Source organism: Balaenoptera ricei, chromosome 15, assembly GCF_028023285.1.
Source record: "Balaenoptera ricei isolate mBalRic1 chromosome 15, mBalRic1.hap2, whole genome shotgun sequence".
NCBI lineage: Eukaryota > Metazoa > Chordata > Mammalia > Artiodactyla > Balaenopteridae > Balaenoptera > Balaenoptera ricei.
Genome location: NC_082653.1, coordinates 9,122,309 through 9,141,643, shown reverse-complemented (window position 1 = coordinate 9,141,643; position 19,335 = coordinate 9,122,309). Strand labels below are relative to the sequence as shown.

General features: G+C 44.5%; 1 protein-coding gene and 1 long non-coding RNA gene across 5 annotated transcripts in view; one reads left to right on the top strand and one right to left on the bottom strand.

The window, feature by feature from the left end:
* Nucleotides 1-652: 652 nt before the first annotated feature.
* On the bottom strand, nucleotides 653-18,934 carry LOC132348715 (uncharacterized). 2 transcript variants are annotated; one of them, XR_009497531.1, is made up of 5 exons: nucleotides 18,666-18,934; nucleotides 11,947-12,352; nucleotides 11,255-11,499; nucleotides 10,219-10,269; nucleotides 653-1,176 (listed from the first exon to the last, which is right to left on the bottom strand). It is a non-coding gene; the product is annotated as an uncharacterized LOC132348715 (long non-coding RNA). The 2 variants fall into 2 exon arrangements; XR_009497530.1 differs by lacking the exons at nucleotides 653-1,176; nucleotides 10,219-10,269 and having other exon boundaries at nucleotides 10,310-11,499.
* Nucleotides 18,007-19,335, top strand: part of TSHZ2 (teashirt zinc finger homeobox 2) — a 444,389-nt gene continuing 443,060 nt past the window's right edge. For all 3 annotated transcript variants that reach the window (XM_059896538.1, XM_059896536.1, XM_059896535.1), the window contains exon 1: nucleotides 18,007-18,939. In XM_059896538.1, coding sequence (XP_059752521.1) covers nucleotides 18,900-18,939 — 40 coding nt within the window. In that variant the 5' untranslated portion in view covers nucleotides 18,007-18,899. The remainder of the gene's footprint in view (nucleotides 18,940-19,335) is intronic.

Genomic DNA, 19,335 nt, shown 5'->3' with positions numbered 1-19,335 from the left:
CTTAACCACTACTTGGGGCAGCCTCAATAGATCTGAAACTCGAGGGTTTGTAATTCTCACTCAGTAATGAATTCATAGGGGAGTGGTACCTGATCTGTGTTATAAAGTGTGGACAAGAGAGTAGTAAGAAAATGATTTAAGAAGGTATTCATTCCAATCAAAAACAACATACTAAACAAAACAGTGATGCAGAAACCCACAGTATGACCCCATTTTCCCAGCATAACTCATTGAAAAGGTATTAATATGTCATCATTAACTTGACAAAACCAAGTGGTGAGTTAGGAATCTTTCCATTGAGAATGACTGGAAATCAAAAACTGGCTTGAAGAATGAAGGAATGTTGGACTTCCCTGGTGGTGCAGTGGTTAAGAATCCGCCTGCCAATGCAGGGGACACGGGTTCGAGCCATGGTCCAAGAAGGTCCCACATGCCACGGAGCAACTAGGCCCATTCGCCACAACTATTGAGCCCGCATGCCACAACTACTGAAGCCTGCATGCCTAGGGCCCATACTCCACAACAAGAGGAGCCACCGCAATGAGAAGCCCGCGCACCGCAACGAAGAGTAGCCCCCACTCGCCGCAACTAGAGAAAGACTGCACACAGCAACGAAGACCCAACGCAGCCATAAATAAATAAATAAATAAATAAATAAATTTAAAATACATTTTAAAAAAAGAATGAAGGAACACATAAATTTGCATCACTGAAAAGACCAGGGGCAGGGCTAGCTTCAGGTACAGTTTGATCTAGTGCCATCAAGGACCAGCTTTGTTCCCTTCTATATTTCCTCTCTGTCTTCCACAGAATCAGCTACTTCTTCAGGCTTCAAATGAGTTCCCATTGGCAGTTCCATGGTCTTCTGTTTTAGTGGCAAAGAAGTTGTTCATGTCTTTGTATCTTCATACCACACAGACCGCAGAAGGAGTGGATCTCAAAGAGTTGAGACACTTCTTTTGTCCCAGAAGCCCTAGAAAACTTCTCCACAGATTTTATTGGTTTTGACTGGGTTTCTTCCATCACGAATCAAACCACGGTAGCCAGAGGGATGAGACAGGACAGGATTGTTGGCTTTAGCCAATCAGAGTTCACCCCCTAAAGCTGGGGGAAGGATCAGCATCACAAAAATGGATGGCTGATCATGGGAGAGAATTACACTGCAAATGGTGTTGTCTGAAAGAGGAAGATGAACAGAAGTTAGATAGGAAAAACCACTGGGGTCCACCACACCAAACTATTCAGTTTCTTTTTTTAACTACTGAGTGCCCAAAAGTATCTTCCTGAAGCATAAGGCAGCTCAATTTTGAACTGCACTAAATTGGCAGTGGAGTTGGCCCTTCAGATCCATGGATACTGCCTCCGATTCCCCTTGGTTGGTTGAATCCACACATGGGGAACCTGCAGATCTGGAGAGCCGACTGTACTATGTCATTTTATATAAAGGACTTGAGCATTTTTGGATTTTGGTACCTTCTGGAATCCTGGAACCAATCCCCTATGGATACTGAGAGACGTCTGTATTACCTTATTCATTACCATCTTGGAAGCATTTTCTCCACTAAATGCAATAATATTTCTTTAATATTAGTAAGTGTAGTATTTTTTTCACTCCCAAAGTGGCTCAGAAGTTCCAACGTTCAAAGTGTCTTGAGTAGGATTATTGTCACTACCCTCCTTTATACCTGCTTTGTGTCCTGACTAAACAAAAGGTATCGACTTGCAACACTTCAATTAAAATCAGATTAAATACTGTGTTTCTTTACAGGGGTGGTACTTCAATTGCAATTCTTTCCATGTTGTTTATTTGACATATGTGTTTGGCGTGTGTAAACTGTTGTGATCGCTTTTCTTTTTGTGACATTTTTGAGAAGGGGAAAAATCTGCATGGCTCAGTGGCTGACACAGTTTGTTACAAGCGGCAATATAAAAATTTGAAATTCTTAGACGATTTAGCATTTCCCCTCCCAGACACATTATTTATCACAGAGAAGTGATATTCTGGGGGACTCAAGCCAATCAGAGGATGGGAGTATAATTTTTACAAAACAAATGTATGTATAAATTATCACTCTCTCCTCTCCTCTCCATAAATAGTGACACTAATAGATCCATAGCCTGAGATACGGGAAGGGATGCCATGTTCTACAACAATTCATCTTGTCTGGGAAGGCAGAGTTGAGAAATCGGATCAGCTAAGATGCACAGCTATACTTTAGCATCGTCGGGCGTCTCCTGACTATAGTGGTTGAAGGAGTGTTTCTTGTCTAGAAGAGGGTGCTTGTGTGTGTGTATGTGTGCGTGTGTGTGTTTGCAAGAGAAAGGGAGAGGGAGGCTTACAGTTTAAGGCATGATTGAACCACAAATATGTTTTACTTGGTTGGCACAAAATTTCTACAGTAGGGAACTTTTTACATAAAAGTTTAGATTACCATCTTCTTATAAAGATCTTGAGATCTTTCCTAAGGGGGAAAACAATAGACTGGAGTCTACAGTGGTTTTGTATAGTGGTTGCCACCTTTAGACAGGTCATAAGCTCTCCAGTCTGCCTCAGTCCCCACCATTCCCTGTTGCCTCAAATCCAATATGTTTCGTTTCGTTACCTTCCTGGATACAACAGGCAGTTAAGTTTGTGGGCCTTAATATAATGAGAGCCACATGCACTAATAATCCAGTGACTTTTCAATCCACTGTCCTTTCAAATTTTGCCCAAGATATAGGCACTGAGGGTGGAGAGAATCTGATTTTCCTGTAAGACTTTTTTTTTTTTCAGAATCAGTACGACTTACAGTTTACTTACATTAGTTGAAACAGAGTCAATATTCTTTTAAAAAGTAAGACAAAATATTTCCAACTTTTCTGCAGTTTTAGTTTTCCTTTGGCATTCTTTTGTGACTTTTCTGAACCAAGCAACTTCTTGGGAGGTATATTAAAAGGTTTAATATTCACAATATAAATCACATCCCTTGTAAATCACAGCACACCACACATTATGTGGTTCTGGAATTTCTGCTAACCACAACTGCCATCTTTGAGCTGACTACAAATGCTGTGTATGTTAGCTACAAAAATCGTCAGCAAAAATATTCCAGGGCTAATAAATGTTATGTTTTTGTATCTTTGCCTTTTTCACTTTACAGTGCTATATCTTTTTATCAGAGAAGGGGAAATGTATATTTTTCCAACTTCTTCCATTAGTGTTTCTAAACTTGTTAGAGATTAGTACTTTGGGCAGCTCTCCAGCTGACCCACCACTCAATTCACTTCTGTGCGAGAAGGGGAAGGCATGGTAGAGGAATCATTGAGTCACAGAATGTGTGAGCTTAAAGACTTGGCACTGGGAATCTGAAAAGCAGAATTTTGAGAAATTTGCCATATTTTAATAAGTATATTATAAATTATTTTTGATTGCCTGTTTTTTATTGCATACTCAATGTGTGTACCTAATTCAGGAGTCAGTAAATTATGGACCAAGGGCCAATCTAGCCAGCTGCCTTTTTTTGTAAATAAAGTTTTATTGGCACACAGCCACACCCATTTATTTACATATCATTTGAGGCTTCTTTTGTACTACAACAGCAAAGTTGAGTAGTTGTAACAGAGGCCAATATGGCCAGCAAAGCAGAAATATTTACTGTGTGGTCCTTTAAGAAAAATTTTGCCAAACTCTGATCTAATTCTCTAACATGGTAGAAAAATGTCATTGCTTGTTAAAAGCATTTTTTAAAAAAATGATTAGTTCTCCCAGATATAAGCTCCTGTACTCCTCTTCAGGACTCTTGTGACACTTGAAATTACCTATTCACTGGACATCTTCATACTAAAAGCTGCTTAGGAGCCTCTGTTGGATCTGATTTATCAATTAGGAATGCTTTTAACTGCAAGTAGCAGAATACTTCTAACTGTGGCTTAAACAATGAAGATTTGAATTATCTCATCTAATACGAAGCCTGGATGTTGATGAGTCTGGGTTTGATACAGAGGCCCCAGGGTTGTGCAAACTACAATTGCTATAATCCCAGTGCTAGAACAAGACAGGAAGCTAGTGGATATTCAATAAAAACATGTCAAATGGCAGATGGATGTATTGATGGATGAATGGATATATGATAGACAAAATCTTTCAAATTTAGTTTAATTTGGTCCCCACGGTGGGCAACAGAGGACAGCAAGTAAGGGGTCCTTTGTAGTAAAAATGTGTGGACTTCACTTTATCTTAACCTCTTCATTTTACAGATGGGGAAAGTGAGGCACAAAAATAGAAGGTTAGATATTACTGTAAATTTTTATGGTTTTTGATTGTCCAACATCCATGTGCCACCTTTCTGGTAACAACTCCTTAATTTTTCTTTTAAGAACCAAGTCTCTAAAACGATGTGATTGAAGTGAGGCAGGTGGCAGCCCTACCCTCAAAGAGAGCATCTGTCCCGGGTTCAGCAATATTCCATCCCCCTGACTTTAGTGATTGGTCCAGAGTTGAGTGCAAGTCCCAAGGTCATACAACCAGAATGAGCATTAATCTTCAGCAGGTGCTGCCAGAAAAAAAAGAGCACAGGCCAGTCTCTAACAGCCCCTGGTCCATAATATGTGCTCAGCAAATATTTGTTGAATGAATGAATGAATGAGTGAATATATGAATAAATAGCATCTTTCTATGTCAGAAAGGAAGGGTCCTCAAGGACCAGCTGATCTACTCTCTACAGAGCTAGCAGTAGAATCCCAGTCTCCTGAAAGCAAGTCCAAGGTCTTCTCTATTCTCCCTTCCCGATCATGGCAATAGGAATTCCCAATCTTCCAGTAACCATCTTCTGCCTCTGTCAATGGCACTACTTGTTTTCCTCAGTTCATCTGTTTTCTCAAGTCCTTGAGTGCTTCCATTTCTTGAGGTGCATCTTGTCTATGTATTTGAATTCCAGTTCTTTTCAATTGCAGCGAAGTGAGGAAGATACTAATGACCTTTTGTTGCGTTACTGTGCCCACTAAGGGACTTAGGATTTTATCTTGGCTCTCCACCTTCAGTCCTCTGTCTCCATTCACATCTCTGACCAGGCGCGTCTTGAGGTCTCTCTCCTCCGTTCCCAAACCCTCCAGTGTGGGCCAGAGCACGTCCCTGTTCTGATTCCACAGTGCAGCTTATACCAATGGTCCCCTGGGCTGACTGGTTTTAAGAGGCTCACCTGGACTGTGGAGAAATCTAGACCTTAGACATTCAATGGAGACATCTCCAGGGCCCTTGGGTGTCCAGTGGGCTGTGTTTTGAGATCCCTTCCAGGTTGGGGAAAGAGGAAATACAGTGTCTTTCAGTAACAGGTGGCATCCAGGTGTAGCTTGCTCAGCTGGGCTCCATCTTGGAACTTCTAATGAATTCTCCAGCTGGGGTGGGTCACAGGCCTTGCATTCTCTTCCACCCCAGCAGGACTGCTGTGGATCTCAACAGTGGTTGTGTGGGGATGGTATAAGGACTGCTCCTTTTGAAAATATTCCTGAAATTTTCCCCTTCTAGGGAATTGCAAACTATTTTGCACCATGAGCATCATGGAAGAGAATGTTTAATTCAGACAAGTAGTTATCTGAACATTATGCTCTGTGAATTCAACCATCAACCATTAATTCAAAAGTTTGATGTAAGGAACTTTTAAGTAATATAGATATCTGTTAAGAATACATTTTTTAAATATTCAAATTTTTAAATTTGAAAATCCACTCTGCCACTTACTCACTGTGTATGTAACCTTGAACAAGTTACTGAAACCAGTGGTTCTCAAATGTGGTCCCCAAATCAGCAGCAATATCACCTGGGAATTTTTTGAATGAAAATCTTGGGCCCCCCGCCCCAAACCTACTGAATCAGATACTCTAGGGAAAGGAGTCAGCAATCTGTGTTTTAACAAGCCCTACAGGTAATTCTGATGCACACCAAACCATTGAGAACCACTGGCTTAAACTATTCAATCTGAGTCTCCTTATATGTAAAATGGGAGTAATATAACTTGTCCTCACAAGGTTGTTTTAAGGATTAAAATCAATAGGTTTTGCACGTAAAGCACTTAGCACAGTGTCTGGCGCTTCGTATGCACTCAATACATGACAGCTACAATCAACGTTATTGCTATTTTGTTATTACTGTATTTCTTTTCTGGGTGGCCAATGAATTAGTCTATGTCTCTACACATCTACCTGAGAAATAGTGAAGAGGGAATGTATTTTAACATTAATCATTACAACAATAGCTAATTTAGTGAACTCCTACCCTGGACCAGGCACTTAGCTAATCACTTCATGATCATTGCATTTGATCTTCGTTTAAAAAAATGGTAAGACAATGGTGCTATTATTGTCCATCTTTTACAGGTGACAAAACAGCTTAAGTAACTTGCCCAGAATAACACAGGTAGTGAGTGAAAGAGTCAGAAAAAGAATTCAGAGAATGAGTCTCCAGAGCCCGGGTTTTAAGCAGACCACCATACTGCCACTCCAAAGTGGTTTGCAAAAGGGACTATGGGGTGGCCATTTTCATACCTACAGTGTCATTGCAAAAATCAGATACTCACTACTACATATGCATTAACATTATAGCTATTGATTGATTATAGACGAAGTCTCTGGATCAAGTTTTGGCTCGAAATGAGTTCATTTTATAAGAGGATCTTGTAGCCTTCCTCCATGAAGGTCTCCATGATTCTTTATTTCTGCCCAGGCACATTGGTCGTGTGGTCCTGATGGGGGATAATTTGCTGATGACAGGACTAAAGACAGCCTAGCATCTGTCACCAGAGTTGTTCCTTTTGGGTCACACTTTGAGGCACTGATTACCTGAGCCCACAGAATACATTCAAGTATCCATTAGATGAGAGAATCAGCTAGAAAAAAAAAAAATGCTTCCTTTACCTACAGAAGGTATATCTTCAGGTGAGGATTAGAAAGAGGAAATGTGCAAATGTGACCTGTAATTATCGTTAAGTAAGTAATAAGCAGAGGTACTTATTAACATGGGTTTGGGGGCCCAATGATAAATGCCAAATTTATATCATTTTTCAATACCACAAAAAATCTGGCCCATAAAATACTAATGACACCCTATAAAACAATTTAAAAATGGGTAAAATTTTATGTATATCAAAGGAATTTCAGAACAGGCTGCTGAATTTGTAAAATAAATATATTTAAACACCCATCAAATGATGTTCCAGAGTAAAATATATGTTTATTCAGTGCAGCGTTCACTTCTTCCCAGAGAACTTTTAAGGTACAAATAGGCTAGGAACAAAACCCTGCAGGTTTTCTTATCTAAGTGAAGCTAATGAGTTTGTCCTTCATTTGAGAGTTCCTGCCTAAATCTTCGAAGCTGGACCTCAAAGATATTATAAGATGTTCGGTTTAATGTAAAACTTCCCTGTGTCCCTAAAGTGACAGTATCAACAATAGCACCACTGAGCGAACACTACTTTTGTCTTCTGCCTTTTATTTAATTTTTTTTCCCTCTTCTTAGCTCCACCCCAGCTAGCTCTTGAAAGGCCTTCTGTTCTGTCAGCCATAATGACATCTGCTGGCGGAGACAGGAAGTCATAAATCTGTAGGTCCCCTCTCAACCAAACCTTGTTAATGCTGCCATTTATCACAAGGGCTGGGGTGCCATCTCTGGAGGGCTGGACGCAGAGAGTCCATTTTCTCCCATACCCCTTTCCCAAGAGAGCAACCATTTTAAAAAACAGCCACTTTTTCATCTCGCATTTGCAGACCTGAAAGTCAGGCAGATGCAGTGTGCAGCTCTTGGAAAGAAGCCACAATTCCAGGCAACAATAGACTCTACTTGATGTTTCAGAACTGAAGGAAAGCAGTTCTGACCAAGTTCTGTCCTTCCTCATTTTAAATCGGCCCCTAACTGCGTCCAGGAGAGGAACGGAGATTTCCTCTCTCTGAGCCGCTCTGCCTCCCTGTACCTTCTTTAAGGGCAAAACTTGCTACAGTGGGAGTTGAAGGAGGATTATGGAAACTCAGTTCCTTTGGTTCTGAACTAATTCAGGATGGTGTCTGGGTTTTATTTCTTAGGAGTTCATTGCGCCCTGAGCCTTGATTCAAGACCTGTGCTCGTGCAGGACATATTCTAGCTTCTGTTGCTCGAAGTGTGGTCCCCGGAGCAGAAGCATCGCGTCATCCGTTCGAGCTTCTTAGAGACGCAGCGTCCCAGGCACTCTCCACCCACTTGATCAGAACCCGCATTTGAAGCCAGATCCCCAGATGATTGCTTTATACATTAAAGTTGGCGAGGCCATGCTCTGCCCCGGGGTTCTCAAACCTGGCCCTTATTAACATTTGGGGATAGATCAGTCTTTGTTTGCAAGGGCCTTTCCTGTGCACTATAGGATGTTTGCCAGCATCTCTGGCCTCTACCCGCTAGAAGCCAGTAAGTAGCACACCCCTGAATCGTGACAATCAAAAACATCTCCAGACATTGTGAAGTGTCCCCTGGGAGGAAAAAGCACCCCTGTTGGAACCCTGCAACTCAAAATGTGGTCTGTGAATTCACAGTATCTTGTTAGAAATAACACCTTCTCAGACCCCACCCCAGACCTACTATATCTGAATTTCTCGAGATGGAGCCCAGGAATCTATTTTAACTTTGTAGGAGACAATACACAGGTTAAAATTTAAGAATTGTTACGCTGCGGAGTATAAACAGGGAAAAGCAATGGGGTAACTAGACATTCTGTGATGCAAAAGTCCGCGTGGCTGCAGCATTACCGAGAGGGAGTGATGCATGGTGGCTGGGTATACCAGCTAGAGCCAGATCGGGAGGGTCTGAATCCAGGCTTCCCCATTGGCTGTCTCCATAGCCTTGGGTAAGTTATCTAACCTCTCTGTGCCTCAGTTTCTTCGCATGTAAAATGGGGACAACAAAAGCAATTTATCTCGTCGAATTGTTCTAAGGATTAATAAGTTCATATTTTAAAGTGCTTAGCATAGCTTGTGGCACCAAGTGCTTTGTAAATGTTAACTACTATTATTACCATTTGTTTAATTTCCCTGTCTTTCCCTAGATGTTTAAGTTCCCTAAGAACCAGGCAGGACCTTTTTTCCCTGCTGCGTCCCCAGCACCCAAGCCAGGGCCTGGCATGGAGCAGGTGCTTAATGAACCTTAGTGGGAAAAGAGGATACGCTGAGGGGAGAAGAGGGCACTGGCGGGAGCTCTCTGCTGCCCATGGCTGGGACCTGTGCCCTGCCGCCTTTGTACTTTCTGCATGAGGATCTGAGCTTCCCCGATTGGCTTCTGTCCATTGGTGCCCTTGCAAATTAGAGGACTGAGCTGATTGAGTTTTATCCTTTAGTACAGATTAGATTAAACCTCAGGTACAGCTGAAAGCACTCTGTAAACAATAGTCAATCAACAAATGCTAGAAAAAGAATGAAAAAAGCTAAAAATGTGGGAGTACTTTCTACGTGTCAGGTATTGTGCTAAGTATGTTATGTTTGGTCACATAATCCTCTCTGAGCCCCTAATGGAATTGGTGATGTAATTATGCCCATTTTACAGATAGGAAAACTGAGGTTCGGAGAGGCTAAATAACTTGCCCAAGGTTATAGTCTTAGTAAATAGTAAATGTAGGTCTGTCTGACATCAAACCTACATTTACCTTTCTTTCCTAGTGCCTACCTGGGCAGCACACAGTGATTCTGTGTCCTGTATTTTCTATGGACAATCCTAATTTCAAATGTTCTGCTCCCGTCTTATGCTTAAGAACACACTTAAGTGTTGGATCACGTCTTTCATCTTGTTTAAAAGCTTGAGCTATGGTAATAATGAGAACTCTACTCTATGCCCCTACTAGACATATAACAAGGAGAGAGACCCCTGCCCCGGTGAGCATACTTGTGGGGAGAGAGAACACTGACAAAATCAGCGAATGAAAAGACTTCTGGGCTTCCCGGGTGGCGCAATGGTTGAGAATCTGCCTGCCAATGCAGGGGACATGGGTTCGAGCCCTGGTCTGGGAAGATCCCACATGCCGCGGAGCAGCTGGGCCCGTGAGCCACAACGACTGAGCCTGCGCGTCTGGAGCCTGTTCTCCGCAACAACAGAGGCCGCGATAGTGAGAGGCCCGTGCACCGCGATGAAGAGTGGCCCCCGCTCTCCGCAACTAGAGAAAGCCCTCGCACAGAAACGAAGACCCAACACAGCAAAAATAAATAAATTTATAAAGTTCCTACCAAAATTCTTACCATAGGAACTGTGGACTTCAAATTGCAATCCATTTGCACAGAATGTAACAGCTAAAATTAAAAAGAAAAAAAAAAAAGACTTCTAAGCACTAAATACATTATAAACAATAGCTCTAAAACAGAGGGAGCAACTAAAAGAGGCATCGTGTGAAGCTTTCAAATACACTGGGCCTTCGCTAGATCGTTATTGAAGGTCTGCTGTTTATTGAAGTTCTGCTGTGTACCTGGCACTAGGCTAAGTGGAGACGTTGCAATGAATAAGAGACAGTCTTGGTCCTTGACCATGTGAAGCTCCCAGTTTGGGGGATTCCAATGCAACAGACATCGCCTGGTACTCGGCCCACTTCTCCGCACTCCGCTTTAACTGCCAGCACCCGTGGCTCTTTGCCTGCAGGGAAGGCCAGGAGAGGCCCTCATCCCAGCTCTCAGGATGGAATGTAGATGGATACCCCAGCTCTCTCATACTTCAGAAGGGATGTCTCAGAAGTGCATGATCTACACTGACTCCCAGCTTTCCCCCAGCAGGATTAAGTTGCAATTGCCGGCTGTGATAACCTGCTTGGTAACACACCCCTATAGCCTGCAACCTTTTCTTTATTCACTCCCCCACTTCCCTACTGGAGTTTTCCAGGATAATCTCCCAAATAAACTACTTGCTCTCAAATCTTTATCTTGGGGTGTGTGCTTCTTGGGGAACCAAAAGCAAGACACGCAAACCTTCAAGACACACAAGAGGATTTGCAACAGTCCCGAACTATTCAACCACTTTACGTCTGTGGGTTCCTTAGCTGTGTTGGCCTTCCCAGCAATAGTTAAGCAGAAAAGACAAGCTGTATTGATGGGCGAACACAGCATCCAGGACAAGTCACTTTGGCATAATCCTAGCAAGCAGGGGTAGAATCTCATGAAATTTTCAGGACAATAGGACGCTTAATGCCTAATCATAATAGATAAGACATGCTCCCTGATAAGACAGAAAGGTGTTCTCAGAGCAAATTATATCATACTCTATTTGCTTCTGAAAGTTGAGGGGTACCTTTGGGCACACAGTTCTAATGAGTCCAGGGAGGAGAGCTTGATGCACAGTTGAGGTGGCATAAAATATACCGGAGCCCAGAACTTAAAGGCTGCTTGTCACATGGTTTCCAGGCTGTTCCGGTCCTTACATTCACTTAATGTCTTCCTGTGGTTAATGAAGTTGAGCAATGGATTACTGGGCCAGCGACGTGGTCGGGATTCTTCAGCAGCAGCAAAACACTGTCACCAACTGCAAGTAGTCACCTCCAAGGAAAATGTGATATATGTTCAATCAAGCAGCTCCTATACCCCAGCCTTCCCACTCAGCAGTTGTCCTGTTTAAAATACACATCATGCTTAATTGCTGTTGCAAAACGCTACACCTAACCACATCAAAATAGTTCTTAAAAAAAGAGAAGCTAATGACTTTTGGAGGATTTATTCACAGAAGCAAGCTTGCCAATGCCCGAGCATCCCCAAACTTTGTCATCCACCTTAACTGTTTTCAGGGAGCAAATTTCCACCCAGTACAATAAGACATAGTGTCTTCTGTGTTGGTTGAGCAAACCCAGTCTAATGGACTAGGTGTTTCAGGATGTAAAGAAATGAATTAATTAGCATTTATCAATGGCTGAAAGGAGAAAATTCAAACTCCATATTATGACCAATGATGTGCACACTACCCCCCCCTCCCCGCCTACCATGACTCACCTCTCTTGCCTCCTTTCTGCTCCCCTTTCCCCGGGCTGGCTGGCTGGCTCTCTCAACCTGGGACCTGGCAGCTGCATTTTTGTGTTTTAGAAGCAGAGAAATCTCTTCCAATTTCAGGCTTTGGCTCCTGGTTGGCTGCTTTGTGTCTTCCAGATCTCAGTTTAAATGTTATCTTCTCAGAAAGGCTTTCCATGACCCCCACCCTGTGTGGACCCTGCCCCCTGCACTCTCTGTCACAACACCCTGCTTTACTCTTGCTGTCACTCTCCACCATCCATCTGGCATGTCCTCTTGTCCAGTTCTCCCCTTCAGCGTGATGCTGTACCAGGTGTCATGGGAGGGTAGGAAATAACCAGAGATTGCTACCTTAAAGTTTTCACAGAACAGTTACTGGAGGAGAGATATCCTGAATGAGTTAAATGACAGAAGAGGAAGGCAATGAATTATATCCTCAAGGGCAAAATCGTATGGTACACTGGCTCTCAAACTTGGCGGCATATTGGAATCATCTGGGGGCTTTAAAAAATACTGATGGCTGGATCCCGCCCTCACAGACTGATGTAATGAGTCTGGGGTAAGACCCGGGCATTGGGATTTTTAAAATCACCCCAGTTGATTATAATATGCAGCAAAGTTTGAGAACACTGCTTTTTTTAATTGAAGCATTATGTACAGATAAGGAAGTGCACAAATCAAAAGCATGCTGCTGAATTAATTTTCACAGACTGAACACACTAGCATAACCAGCACCCCAGTTATGAACAATACCAGCCCCTCAGAAGCTCCTCATACCCACTGTCAAAGGTAACCTACCTGATATTCAAGATGAGTTCTGTCTGCCTGTATGCTCATATATTTGGAGTCATACTCTACATTGAGTCTCTTTGTTTGGGGAAGATATGGACTAGAGAAGTTTGAATCACATGGGATCCACCCTGGAAGGCTTCCTGAAAGAGGCAGTAATTAAGGGAGGATCTGAAGGAGGCAATAGGTAAGAGAGAGGGAAGAGAAAAGAGGGAGGGAAGTTGGGGAGGGGAGGACAGCATCAACTGGAAAGAGGCACACAGGCTGAAACGCTGTACAGCCCTATCTAACAAAAGCCCTAAGATATTTCTAAAGTTTATCCTTCCTTGCAAGTATGCTTAGCTCGGTATTCAATCATTCCACAAAATTTTTACTGAACACCAATCCTGCACTAGACTTGGAGACATATAGGTGATAGAACTTATGTTTTAATTAGGGGAGACAGAAAATAAAGAGGCAAGTAGATGAAATCACTTACATGTGGTTTAAGTGCCATGAAGGATGAGAGAAAGAGTGGGACAGATAGGGTGGGCAGAAGGAAGTGATGTTGGAGTTGAGAGTAAAGAGGAAAAATGGATCTGGGGGGAGGAATCTTGCTGGAGGGAAGAGTAAATGCAAAAGCCCTGAAACTTGTATGGGAGACATGACAGAAACTAAGACGCTCAAGAATTTCACAGGCTGCCCCGGTGTCCAGCAATCAGGGCAGTGACTAGCGTAAGGTAGGCACTCGGAGAATATTTGCTTTAATTGCGTTGGGCTGCAGTCCAGCAGTAAGACAGGCAAACTACACCCCCGCCAAAAATATAATACAATAGATATGTGCTTTAATGGGGCATTCATGGGCCACTGTGGGTGCATTGAAAAGGCTCCTCAACCACCCTTTTGAGTGAATCCAAGAATAGATGCCCTGCCTGTCCCTTGCATGCAGCAACTTCTACTAACTTGATTCACTTGTTACAAAATTCAACCCTTGCCCAGGGAAGGTTCCAGTGCCTGGCACCTTATCAGAATCACCTGAGAACTTACAAAATTTCCGATTTTCTGGCTCCACCCTGGGATCTAATTTAGTAAGTCTGGGGTGGGGCCTGTGCTTCTCTATCTTAACAAAAAAATCCCCGGGTGATTTTGATGTTGAGCCAGTGTGGGAATAAGTGTTCTGGATGGTATGGTTGAGTCATTCCAATCAGCTCATGCCTTTACACATCCCAGAGTTTGAGGGTTGGATCCTAGGATGCTAAGTTCCCTGGAGACTTAAACATAGCGTTATTCCAAGCCACCAACTCTTGGAAGAAGTTTCCGAAAGTGCCAGAGTCTGTGGTTTAGTATTTTACAAATTCTAGACATGCCCATACCACCTTCCTCACATTTTGCCATCTTCACATCCCACCTGAACCACTATTTATTCTCTGTTGTTCCTTAAGTATATTTATTTTTAAAACCCATGAATTATATTAAACTTTAGATTGCTACCATAAATGGATTGCTACCATAAATGGAGAGCAGTATCTTTCTCTAAGATAGAGGTAAACAAAGTGAATTCAATAAAAAAAAAACATTTTAAAAAAGTCTAGTCAGAGGCGGGTGTCCCCTTCCTCCCTCACCGCTCCATGTGCATCCCTCCCGAAGCTGCGCGCTCGGTCGAAGAGGACGACCTTCCCCGATAGAGGAGGACCGTTCTTCGGTCAAGGGTATACAAGTAGCTGAGCTCCCCTGCTAGAACCTCCAAACAAGCTCTCAAGGTCCATTTGTAGGAGAACGTAGGGTAGTCAAGCTTCCAAGACTCCAGACACATCCAAATGAGGCGCTGCACGTGGCAGTCTGCCTTTAAAAAAAGAAAAAAAAAAAAAGTCTAGCCAGGTATTCTTGCCTCTCCTAAGCTTCTGAGTCAGACATCTGTGGTTTCTTGGTTGAAAATAAAAGTTAGCAAGTGATAGGCACAAAAGACATACTAGCACCAAACAGACACTTCCTCAGATTGAAAGGGAATAACAACCTTTTCACTATGTGATTCAACATTTTTCAATGTTATGTCTACACCACTGAATGACATCTTGGTACCACTGTGTTATGCACCCACTGGGGTAGCCAAAATCTTTGTTGATAACCAAGCTATATACTCTACAGTAGTAGCAGTAGGAAAAAACACAAATTAATGAAAGAACACTCTAGAAGTGTGGGCCCAAGAATGAGTTTCATAGCCAGCTAAAAGAAAGTTTTGCAGAAGATATTGTGAGCTCCCCGTCCCCGACTATATAACCAGCTATTGAGAAAGAGGCAAGAGTGGAGGTAAAATTCGAGAAGAATCCTGGAGAGCAGCTAGGAGAGATTCTGTAGCACAGAGTCAACTCCTCCTGCCTGTTTCCCACCTGATTTACTCCAAGGCTGGGTCCATCTCCTGAACTCCCTCTTTCCTAGTTCCCAGTCTCTTGGATGTCATTTTACAGATGTTTTCTGAAGGCAAGGATCCTATCTTATGTATTCTAGCATCTCCTGTGCTCAGGGCAATACCTGGCACCTAACACAGTAGATATTTGTTAAATGATTGAATAGAATGCAAAGGCCAAATCAACGGGCATAGGGCTTCTGCAGAATATGGCAGATTCAAGGTGAGCTTACTGCAATCTTGGTCTTCTTTCTGTCCAGGCCTAATTCTGTACCTCCTGATCCTATAACTGTGGTTCCTTAATGACAGGACTGTGGGGTTTTCACTCAATAAGCTATGGTTCCTATCACAGAGCTCCATAAAGGTGTGTTGGGTAATTAGAATTAATTAGTACTAATGCCCCTTTTGCTGACGTAGCCAACTATGAAGTGGGGTTTTCTCTGCCTCATTGCCTAAAGACTAGGCTGGGATTGAGTGGGGCTGGTAATGGGTGGAGGCTGCCTGGGTGATTTAGGGTGAGTGAATTAACAATTTGTACCATATACGTGAGAGGGAGAAATGAGCATTTGCCCCTGTGCAGGGATGTTAAAAATGATTTAACAGCACTTTGCAAAGAGTGACAGTAACATCTTGCAGCTGACTGGTAGGATGGACAAAGTTTCCTGTGGCCCAAAAGAACTGTTTAGAAAAATATCTGTGGGACGGGTCACCCTTTGTAATTCCCCATGAGCGAGGGCAAAAGTGACAGGTAGGTTGTAGGCAGAAGGCACCACAGATCGTACAGGTCAGGCCTCGTGTGCAGTGAGTACATGGCAGGGGGCGGGAGTGAGGAGTGGGCGCTGGTGAAGCCCATCACAGTGACCACAGTAACAATGTCACCCCTTGAACTCCTAAATTATTGTAATTATTACTTTAATATCTAAGCCTGAGTTGGCTCTATAGTTAGCAATCTGGGGTAGGTCTGATTCCAGAACAACAAGGGCTTTTTTAGCAGAAGTTTTTAAACTGGAATGAGCAGGAGATTCACCTGTGGGGTTGGGAGTTGTTTGGTCAAAATGCAGATTCCAAAGCCCTTATCCAGAAGTTTCTGACTTAGAAGGTCAAGGGCAATGGGCCCTAGAAGGTTCTGATTAGGAGATCTAGGTGTGACTTTACCTCCTGGGTGACTTTGGGCAACGTCTGGATACAATTTTGGTTGACACAACTAGGGTGGAAGAGTCTGGCATCTAGTGGGTAGAGACCAGACGTGCTGCTAAACATCCTACAATGTACCAATGGCCTCCACAGCAAAGAATTATGGCCTCAAAAGGTCAATAGTGCCAGGGTTAGAACATTTTCTTCTAGAGTAAGGCCTAAGAATGTGCATTTAACAAGGGCCTCAGGGCATTTTAATGCAGGAAGGAGAAGCCCTTGGAAAGACTTAGACAATGCCTGGCTTTTTATTCTAGGGACATGCTGTCAGAGTTCCCTTTTTGCCTAACTCCTCCATATTTAGGACTCAGCTTTGACTTGACTTTTCCCAGGAAGCCCTACCTGGTAACTAAGCATCCTCCATTCCTCCAAGTCCAGGTTAACGGCCCCCCCTTCTAAGTACAACCCCTGTCCCAGCAGGCCTCACTTGCCCCTTTAATTGTCTCTCCCACTGGAACAACAGTCCCTTGAGGGCAGGGTCCATGTTCAGCCTGTCCCCAGCAGCTCAAAAGGTACCTGGCCCATATCAGGGCTCCATTGTCACATGTTGGCTCAAATGACATCTCCTGCATGGAGGCTAGAGCGGCCCCCTCTTTCGGACACTGTCACAGAACCCTCTTGTAACAAATTCTTGGAGCTTTTCACTCTGAAATTATCTTATTGGTTTGCTTTTCATTCATTCAAATATTTTACTGGGCACCTACTACATGTTGTGATCTTTGCCATCGCTGGGAATATAAAACCCCTCCTCCCAACAGAACTTATATTCTACAGGGGAAATTTGGACAATAAAAATAGAAAACTGTATATAATACATGTGATAATATGTGTGACATTGGTAAGCCCAGTAGAGAAAAATAAAATAGAGAAATGGAATGGGGAGTGGAGATGTGTGTGTGAAACTCTAAGTAAGGTTGGCCTCTGGGAGAAGGTGACATTTAAGCAAAGACTGGGTATCTGGGGGCGACTTGTCTGCTCCTCATTAGAACACAAACACTGAGAGGGCCAGGATCTTCCCTTTCTGTATGGCTGCTGTGTCTCCAGAATAGGCACATAGTAGGTGCTCAATAAATATTATTTAAACAAGACAAAAAGAGGACTGTGATTAAACTATCAAGGAGACAGATGGGAGATTCTTGTTTTTATGACCGTCCAGGGACTAGCAGGAAGGTGGGAGAGGCAAGGGCATTAAATTTAAGGGGGTGGGGAGGACATCTCTGTGGTTAGATTAAGAGATTTAGAGGATGGTGGTCATCACTCCAAGGTGCCCACCCCCTTCCCTGCCTGAAAGGAACATAAGTTCTCATGCTCCTAATATGGTTAATGGTCCTGTTAATGGTCCCTGCGGCTCAGCTCACCTGGCCCCCTGCGTCTCCTGCCATCACCCCGCCCCCTTTCTTCCACATCCCCTCCCTTCTCACGCCTCCCCCAAGGGGTGTCCCCGAGCCCGGGGGGGGGGGCGTGGTGGAAGGGGGGTGGCGCGTCGCCGCACCAGAGAAGAGGGCGCACGGCGGAGCCAGCCCCGGTGGCACGCCCGGCTCCCCGCCCCCAGCCCTGCTCCCCGGCGGGACACTGTCCCTTTAATAGACTCCCTCTGCCCGGCGTTCTGCGGCTGGGGAGTAAATTTCTCCCTGTCATCAGGTCGCGGGGAGAGGAGGAGGAGGAGGAGTTTGTTAATGTTGAGTTTGTTCCGCGGGATCGATGTTTGCTGGCATCGCCTCGCCCTGTCTTGTGTGTGTGTGAGAGCGTGTGCGTGTGTGTGTGTGTGTGTGTGTGTGTGCATATGTGGGGGGTGTGAGTGTGTGTGCGAGAGGAAGCGAGAGTGCGTGCGTGCGTGTGAGTGTGTGTGTGAGTGTGTGTGTGTGTGTGTGTGTGTGAATTCCAGATTTTCTGTCTTTCCCAAACCCGCTCCTGTCCTCTAGCATATCACTCACAGACGGGGATCCGACAGCAGCCGCAAACCTACAGTGAGTGATCTCTCTGCCCCCAGCGCGAATCCGCCATAGAGATCGGCGAGGAGGAGGAGGAAGAGGAGGAGGAGGAGGAGGAGGGAAAGAGGGGAAGGAAGAAGAAAAAGAAGAAGAAACCACTACCTTCCCAGGATTGCCTTTTTTTTTTTTTTCCTTATCTTTACGCGCGCGTGTGCGTCCCTCGTCCCTTCCATCCGAACCCGGTCTTGGATGTTTAATAAAGAAATCAAGTGTCTCAACAGTCACCAAAAAAAAAAAAAAAAAAAAACCAAACCAAAAAAAAAAAATTCCAAAAAGCAAAAACAAAAAGAGAGAAAGAGAGAGGAAAAAAAAAAAATCCAAAACAAACAAACAAACAAGGCAGAACCAACCTCTACTTCCAACCAGCCGGCACAGCCGTCCGTGTCTGCCACCCAGAGAGGGGGGTCTCTGGCCCGTGGTGGAGGAGTTGCAGGGGGGATCGTCAGGGGGACAGAGGCCGAGTGACGCCCTAGGAGCCACCGGGCAGGAGGCGGAGGAGACCCAGAGAGGCGAGAAAGACCGCGGGCCCCCGCGCGCGGCTCGGGGCTGGGGCGCCAGAAGTGGGACTGGAGCGAAGTAGAGCGATGCCAAGGAGGAAACAGCAGGCACCCAAGCGGGCGGCAGGTAAGAGAAACGGCTCCGCTTCGGGGCTGCCCGGCCGGGCTGTCCGGTGCGCCGAGCTCCGCGCCCGCCCTCTTCGCCCCGGGTGCCCCAGGACGCCACCCCCCTCGGCTTTCGGGGGAGTTCGCTCCGGGTGCCCCTCTCCGCCCGGCTCATAACCCCATCCTCTCTCGCCTTCTCCAATCTCCCAAATCCTCCCCTTTCCAGGCTCCGATGGGGGGTGTTGGGGGAAGCTATCCCACCAAGCCTTCCCTCCTTAAACTTTTTTTCCTCCACCCTCTACCCCACCCCTAACTTTCTCCCAGTCTGCTTCTTGCCTCTCGGGCCAAAGTTGGGTTGAGGATTTGGGGTGCGGAGTGGGGAGACAGTCCTTCCACCCCCGCATCCCTCCGCGTGGTC